This window comes from Dictyostelium purpureum, assembly GCF_000190715.1.
Source record: "Dictyostelium purpureum unplaced genomic scaffold DICPUscaffold_9, whole genome shotgun sequence".
Lineage (NCBI taxonomy): Eukaryota > Evosea > Eumycetozoa > Dictyosteliales > Dictyosteliaceae > Dictyostelium > Dictyostelium purpureum.
The window spans coordinates 67,858-76,562 of NW_003519346.1; the positions used below are offsets into that span (position 1 = coordinate 67,858).

At 22.9% G+C, this 8,705-nt stretch overlaps 4 protein-coding genes across 4 annotated transcripts; 3 read left to right on the forward strand and 1 right to left on the reverse strand.

Annotated features, from left to right (window-relative positions):
• Window positions 1-2,066: 2,066 nt before the first annotated feature.
• DICPUDRAFT_147227 (uncharacterized protein) lies at window positions 2,067-2,270 on the forward strand (the record flags this gene model as incomplete). The annotated part of the gene is made up of 1 exon (XM_003283480.1): window positions 2,067-2,270. The coding sequence occupies one exon, from the start codon at window positions 2,067-2,069 to the stop codon at window positions 2,268-2,270; it is 204 nt and encodes a 67-aa protein (XP_003283528.1).
• Window positions 2,271-2,940: 670 nt separating this feature from the next.
• Window positions 2,941-3,947, reverse strand: DICPUDRAFT_147228 (uncharacterized protein; the record flags this gene model as incomplete). The annotated part of the gene is made up of 3 exons (XM_003283514.1): window positions 2,941-3,164; window positions 3,259-3,575; window positions 3,622-3,947. 3 exons carry the CDS (start codon window positions 3,945-3,947, stop codon window positions 2,941-2,943), a joined length of 867 nt encoding a protein of 288 aa, XP_003283562.1.
• A 763-nt stretch (window positions 3,948-4,710) lies between these two features.
• DICPUDRAFT_74523 (uncharacterized protein) lies at window positions 4,711-5,110 on the forward strand (the record flags this gene model as incomplete). Its single annotated transcript, XM_003283481.1, has 2 exons — window positions 4,711-4,783; window positions 4,848-5,110. The coding sequence occupies 2 exons, from the start codon at window positions 4,711-4,713 to the stop codon at window positions 5,108-5,110; spliced, it is 336 nt and encodes a 111-aa protein (XP_003283529.1).
• Window positions 5,111-6,146: 1,036 nt separating this feature from the next.
• Window positions 6,147-8,278, forward strand: DICPUDRAFT_26008 (uncharacterized protein; the record flags this gene model as incomplete). The annotated part of the gene is made up of 2 exons (XM_003283482.1): window positions 6,147-6,357; window positions 6,435-8,278. Coding segments are annotated over 2 exons (2,055 nt in total), but the record flags the coding sequence as incomplete, so codon positions are not given.
• Window positions 8,279-8,705: the final 427 nt, after the last annotated feature.

Here is an 8,705-nt window from a genome sequence, read left to right on the forward strand (position 1 = left end):
CCTTTTTTTTTTCCACAAAAATACACTTTTTTTTTTAATTTTTTAAAAAATATTAAAGGATTAAAAAAAATTATTTTTTTTTTCCCAACCAAGAAGAAAATTAAGGTTTTTTACCCCCTTTTTTTTTTTTAAAGAAAGCGGTTGTCAAAAAATTTGGAGCGGGGGGAGGGAAAATTTAAAGGGGGGGGGGAAAAGAAAAATTTTTTTTTTAAAAAAAAAAAAATTTATACTTTTTTTTTTTTTATTTAAAAAAAAAAAAAAAATTTAATTAAACCCTTTAAAAAAAAAAAAAAAAAAAAAAAAAACAATTGTCTTTTTTATAATAAATTATTATAATTTATAACTAATGAATTTCATTCTATAGAATAGTTTCAACCTTATCTTTTTCATAAAATTTTAGATTGATAATATTAATTAAATCTATTTGTTCGATTTAAAAATTTAATTAAATTCTCTCTCTATTGATATCCAAAATACACAGGTAAACTTTTACATTTAAAAAAAAGATTTGAAAAAAAAAAAAAAGATTAATTAATTAATTCATTAAATCAATTTAAAATTATAATTATTTTATTAAACATAAATCAATTTAAAATTATTCTAAAAAATTTAATTTTTTTTTTATAAAAATATTTTTTATTTTTTATTAATTTTTTTATTTATCACTTTATTCATTATATTTTTTCCTTCAGTAGAGGTAGTCTTTAAAACTCAAACTTACATAGTTGTATTTAGTTTCCAATTTTGTTTAAGAAAAAAATTCTATTAGTCAACTTATACCATCATATCTTTTTTTTTTTTAACAAAGCATTTTTCTCAAATTAAAGGTAAATATTTAAAATTATTTTTAATAAATAATATAAATAAACAAACTAATTTTTATTTAAATATTATAGAATATATCCTAAATTAGAGAAAAGATCCAACTTGGGCTGAAGGTTTGATCTCTGCTAAATTTTAAGAATATGAAACAAAAAATGGAAATTCTTAGATTATAAAAAGAAATAAAAGAAACTAAAATAGGTTTAAGACTTGGGTTTTGTTTATTGATAATAGTTTTTTATGTCAAGTTTAAATCTATCACAATGCTTAGCAACCTCTTCTTTAGATTCATTCCAATCCCCACTTCCATAATTTTTAGTATTACCAAATATTTTATTACAATTAAAAAAAAAAAAAAATTTTGTTATAATAAAAAAAAAAAAAAAAAAAAAAAATAAAATAAGTGCTGTTTTTTTTAAAAAATAATTTTTATCTTTTTATAAACAAAGATATTTCAGATATAATATTTTAGTTTAATTTTTTTTTTCAAATAAAACAATAAATGGCTTTTTTAAAAATCTATTTTTAAAATTTTTTTTTATTTTTTTTAATTTTTATTTTTTTTTTATTTTTATTTTTTTTATTTTTATTATTTATTTTTTTCAAAACACAACAAACAAAAACATAAATCATTTTAATAATGTAAAATATAGAACGTCCAATAAATAATAATAATAATTTTAACATTACTGAAAATATTTTTAAAACCTTTCGAGAACAAGTAAGTAAATTAATACATTATTTTAAAACAACAACAACAACAAACCAATATACATATAGAAATTGGCATCGTTTAAGAAATATAGAAAATAGACGCAGAATCACTACATAAACTAAATTGACTATATTAATTAATATTCAAAAAAGCAGATTTACCAATTAAAACCATTCAATACACCAACAGGATCAGTTGTGGTCGATATCATGAATGAAAGGATTTTGATCAATAATATAAAGATTTAGCCAATATTTACCAAATGCACAGCGAACCTATTAAAACAGATTTTATACTATTTACAAGTAATAATAATAAATACCAATCCAATCACGAACTATTGCTCAATAATAATAATAATTTCAAAATTAATATCAATAACAATCATAAATGTCACAAAGTCGCAGAAACTCAAATTCTTTCAATCTCTGGTAAATCAGCCAAGGCAAAATTCAAATCAATTACAAGTTCATGTAAAAATTCAAAAGCGTTAATGGATGTACCGTTTAGCTCTTATAGACGCTGAAAAATGCGAAGAGAAAACAGAAATCCATTAAAAGTGGTAGCATCATATTCATCAAAATCTAATGTTGGTAGTTCAAATGCAGGTGCTAATAGTTCACCAATCATCCCATTGAATACTTCAGAAGAAATCAATGGTGATAGAATCAAAGAGACTGAACATGAATTTGAAAGCTATAGAAATGCAAAAGGGACTTTAGCAATGGAATAAGATTTAGAAATCAAACAATTAATAGAAAATAGAGATTACTGACTCAAAAGGTTCATTTGGAAACAGTTAGAAATACACAATTAAATTTTAAAATTGAAAATATCGAAGAGGAGATAAGACAAAGAATAGAAGAAAAGTTAAATATTTTAAGATAAATAAATTAATAAATAGATAATATAGACTTATCAAGAGAAGCAATCTAAATTAGCAATTAATCATTTAAAATAGCCAAATTCTTTAGTTAGTGCCAATAATAACAATGCCATTGGTGTTCAAATTAAACCAAACCAAACATTAAATTCAAAAAATAGCTCATCATCAATTTGGAACTCATTATTTAAAAAAGATCACCATTATCAAATAACAACATCTCACCATTGGCCCATCCACCACATTTACCTCCATTACCATTTGGAGATATAAATATATATATGCAGTTCTACCAATTTCACTTACCAAACCATCTTCTAGAGTACAGAACTAATAAATTCAGTAAACTAAAATAAAATAATAAATAATTTAAAAATACAAAGAAATAAAATAAAATTAAATAAAATTTTTTTATAAGCTTTATTTTCTTTTTATTTTTTTTTTCACAGATAAAATAAATATATTTACTCGAATCAGTTTAAGGTAATATTTATAAATATAATTTATTTTTAGAGTAAATTTAACAGCATCTTCTACGACGATGACCAATATCAATATCAATATTAATAATGTTACTGTTACCACCACTGCATGGATTAAAACATGGATTGAAACCACATGAACTGCCACCTAAACTATTACTGAACCAAACCGATTCATTATCAGAGAATGAGACACTTCCAGATGAGCTTAACATTGATTTAGATGAGGCACCGTTAACTGGGTTCATTGATGAAATAAATTCTATGAAAAATAAAAAAATATAAAATAAAAAAAAAATAAATGGAACTTGTAGTGGTTGTGGTGTTTGTTGTAGTGGTAGTATTGGAATTTAAACTTGATTCGCTATTTGTATCATCACCATCACCACTATTACTGCTAGTTGCAATGGTTACTGAAAATGTTTTAAACTCTTCATTTTCATTTTCAAATAATCTTGGTAATGTAGTGGGTGAATTATTATTCATATTGATATTTATATTATTTAAATGATTTACATTGTTACTATTATTCATTGTTGAGCTATTATCTTCATCATCAGTTTCGTAATTGTAGTCGCTAAATGGCTTTTCTACACCATTTTCATTTGGTATACTATTTCTATTGCTATTAATTTTTAAATTTGATATATCTATACTATTATTTATGCTACTACTATAATTATTATTACTATTAAACTCTATATTACTCTTATTTACACCGTTTGCTATTATTAATATCATCATCATCGTCATCTTCATTGTCATCTATATTTTGTTTTTGTTGTGGTGGGGGTGGTGCTATAATTCTTTCAGTTTGAGTGGTAAATACAACAGAGGGTCCATAGGTTTCGCAAAAATGAGTTAAAACGATTGATGCAGGCATTGAATTACAGTCTAAATTATTTTTATTGTTATTGTTATTATTATTATTATTGTTGTTATTATTATTGATTCCATTATTAATATTATTACCAATATTATTTATTATATCATTATTATTTTTATTTTCCTCGATCAAGTAAGATGGAATTTTAACTCTGATCATAATTTATTAAGATTTTTTTTTTTATTACTATGATACATATATTAAAAATGTATTTTTGTCAAATATAAAAAAATTAAAAAAATAAATAAAAAAATAAAAAATAAAAAAAAATAAAAAAAAAATATTTTTAATTTTTTTTTATTGCATTAAATATAAAAAAAAAATAGTGTGTTTGGGCAAATATTAAAAAAGATATTCGGTTAGGTTAAATATACAATAGCTTGAATTTGATGATTCTATTCTTAGAGAAGAAGACATGGCTCGATGGTAGGTTTTGTGAAGGTTATTGAAAGGAAAAAAAAAAAATTTTAAAAAAGTAAAAATTTTAAAAATAAATAGAAAAAAAATTAGATGAAGGGCGAAAAAAATAAAAATAAGATGTATATATTTATGCGGTTATTTAATAATAAACATTAGATCTGTTGGGAAATTATAAAAAATGATAAAAATGAATAATTTTTTTTAAAAAAAGATAATTTTAGAAAAAATTTTTAAATGGATGTGCTAATGATAATTGGCAAAAACTGAGGATAACGTTTTTTTTTAATCTTTAAGATTTTTCAATTTCCACCTGCAGTTTTGATAATAATGCGGCAACCAGTGCCGCTTTAACGTATTTTTAAAAAAAATGAAAAAATATAAAAAAATTTCATAAGATATTTTAATTTTTTTTAAATTATAAAACGCAAAAGAATTTCAGTTTTTGAATTAATGGAATAATAAAAAATTTTTTTTTTTTTTTTTTTAAAAAAATAAAATCAATATGGCAATACTAATAATAATATTTTTTATTAAATTATTTATTAATTTTTCACTTCAATATTCACAATCAGAAAGTAAATAAAATAATAATAATAATAATAAATATTAAAATAATAATATTTTATTCCTTATTTATAGGCACATGTTTCACCAATTTATTAACAAAGTTAGGTTACAGCGCTCCACTAGATCTTTGCACAGATTCACCTTATTTTCTATGCGATGTAGATTTAAATATAATTAAAATGGTTTTTACTTATAGTCCTCAGTTAACAAATGAAGTTATACAGAATACCGATGTAAGATGTATTGGGCCTAATCTCAAAACTATGATTACCTACAAATGGAATATAGATGATAACTTTTTTGATTTTGCAACAGAGTCTTTAGATTACATGTAATTATAAATTAAATTAAATTAAATAAAATAAAATTAAAATAAAATATGGAAAAATATTAATATTATGAATATTAATAATAATAATAATACAGAGAAATGAAATCACCACCATTAATAAGCTTCAAGCACCCAATCAATTCAAAGAAATTCAAGATAACTTTAGGAAAAAGAATTGAAGAACCTTTTTCTCTATCGCTTTTTACTACACCCTTTAAAGATACTCTTAGAATTGAACCAGATCCTACACTATCGAACAATATGGATTATGGATTATATGTAAATAATGATTTAGAAAACACTTTAAGCGATCCTTTTGTTTGTGGAGAAGCCAGTTTTGTAACAAGGAATATCCCGTCAATGGAAAACGTTATTTCCAATGGTTTCTTTTCATATTTTTTAACAAGTGATTTTGATTTCAATTCTATCAAAAATATATCAACACATAAAAATATATATGGTGTTCTATTATTAGGTTTCCCAGGTGTATCTTATCCACTGGTTCCGCTGTCTATATTGTTTGGTTCAAAAGATTCAAATAGTGAAAATAGGTATATGGGTATGTAAGTATACTAAATTTTATAATTTTTAATTATAACATTTAATTAATATTTCTCGCACCCATTAAAGCCTTATAGGATATGATGTCCAAACACCAAATGAATTTATTGAATTTACAAGATACTCTTTTATTAGAATATTGTAAGTTAATTTTATTTAAATAAAAAAATCAATATTATAAAAACACTAATTTTATCTTTGATAATTAATAGATCATTTGCGAATACTCAGAATTTCCATATTAATGGTGAATTACCATTTTCAAAACTTCCAAATGGTCTTTTACAATTGTATGTATTATTATTTTTATTGTAATTGAAATTATAAAGAATAAACACTAATAATAATTAAATTTTAGTTCTTATTTTTTAGGGCCATTAAAAAAACTACCAAATTATAAAATATTTGATAATACAGATATTTATTATTTATCTTTTTATTCTAATCAAATAGGTGGTGATTTACCAAAATGGGATGGTTCTAAAAACAATATAACAACCTTAGATTTAAGCTCAAATTCAATAACTGGAACTATCGATGAATCTTATTGCTCTGTGCATTTAAATATTAGAAATAATTCAATGACAGGTAAAATTCCAGAATGTTTTAAATGCCAATTTAGCGATAGTTTTACAAAATACTACTTTAGTGAAAATTTATTTGATAACTACGATACAATAGAAACATGCAGTAAGTTTATAAAACATATTATTTAAATTAATATTATTATTAATATTAAAATATTTCTTAATAAAATTTTTAAATAGAAACTATTCCAAAATTAAAATATTTAAATCAAACTTTTTGGAAAATAAACAAAAAAGTAACAGAACCAGTATTATCATTAATCGGTCAAAACATTGGATATTCAGCATTTGGTGATATTGAATCAAATATACAATTTAATCTAATATTAAAAGCCAATTCAATAATTATTTCATATGATTCCTATACTCCAAATAGAACTATTCACGAAATAAGTTTCAAGAGTACCGGTCAAAAATTTACATTAACTCCAGATCCATATCCACCATTATTATCAAATATAACATCAAATAATCATATTTTAGTATTCAAAGGTTTATATTATTCATACGATATCACTGAAATAACAATTACAATTGGTGATAGATCTTGTGATGTAACTGATTCAACATTTTATCAAATTACATGTACTTTAACAACATATCCAAATCAACTGAATAATGTATCAAGTACAATCAAAGTAGATCAATTACAAACAAAATTCAATTTAAATTTAGATAATAACGATGGTAACGAAGTATTTAACAACTATACATCATGTCCATACAACTGCAACGGTTATATATGCAACTATAATACTGGTATTTGTGAATGCCCAAAAGACTGGACCGGTGAAAACTGTTTAACTCCAAATCATTATGTATCATCAATTACACCAACATACGAAGATGGCGGATTAGTAACAATGAATGGATGGTTCGGCGATATTCATCAAGATTTAAAGGTAACAATCGGTAATCAAGAATGCAAAATAGATACATTATCATCAAATACAATCACATGCAACATTGGAGCAGGTATAGGTAAAAAAGATGTAATCGTAAATCAAAATGGAATCACATGGAAATCATTCAACTTTTTTATATACCAATCAAAACAACAAACATGTTTAAACAACTGTATCGATACTAACCATGGTATTTGTAATACATCAAATGGTATTTGCGAATGTAAATCAGGATGGACTGGATTCGATTGCAATTCACCTTCAAATAACAACAACAATAACAATGGTAATACCAACAGTACAGTTAATCCAGATGGCTCAACAACAATTAATAACGATCAAACAACATACAATATATTAATCACATCATTATTAGAACTCGATATCAACAGTGACACAGTTAAACAATATCTACTTCAAAACAATTGGAATATTACATCAAATGATAAAAACGGATCAAATGTAACATTCACACAAATATTAAACGAAACTGAATGTCAAATCGTATTATCAATTCAAGAAATAGAAAATGATATTCAATATTCATTTGCAGGTTTAGAATTAAAATTAGATAAAGGATCAATTAAAGTATCAGTATCAATTCACAATTACAACTATCAAAGTCCACTCAATACATTACAATTACAAATGATATCAAATGTATCAGATACAACATCGAACGATTGTAACAGTAAATCAGCATCAACATCAACATCAATATTAGACAATCAAACATTAAACTATATATCGATCAACAAAGACAACAAGATTCTATATGGTAGATTTATAAACAGAGCAATATCAGATGGACACACAACATTAATCACCACATCATTAATATCGAATCAAAACGAATCAGTAACCATTGGTATTAACATTCCACATTGCAAAACATCATGTTATATCGATCCTGACTTTTCAGTATTGATTAATTCCAATTTCAAATCAAACTGTGACGAATCCAAAAACCATACTACTTTGATTGCAGTTCTTGTAAGCTGTATTGGTGTAGCTACTATTATCATTTTAGTAGGTACTTTTTATTTTTTTTATTTAAAAAGTACCAAAACTAAAGTTGTTGTTTTTAAACTTAAAAAAAAAATTAAAATGACTAAATAAAATAATAAAAAACAAAATGGATAAAAATTTTTTTTCACATTTAAAAATAAAATTTTTTTTTTTTTTTTTTTTTTTTTTAATTTTTTTTTCAAATTTTATTTTTATTTATTTTGACATATTTAATTAATTAATATTTATTTAATTTTATTAATAAATATAGATATATTTACTTTTTTTATATGGATCTTTGATATAACCTTCAGAATTTCTACATCTTTTTCTTACATTGGCCAAATCATTCTTTAAACAACCATATTTGAATTATCATCAAAATAATATTATCTTTTTTGGTTATTTCCTCAAATTTTACCAGTTGTCCCGAAACTGGAAAAATTCTCCCTAGATTAATACCTCTCTTAAATAATTATTAAAAAGGGATATATTAATCCTGCTGTTTTTAAAACATCGTCTAATGCCATTTATTTAT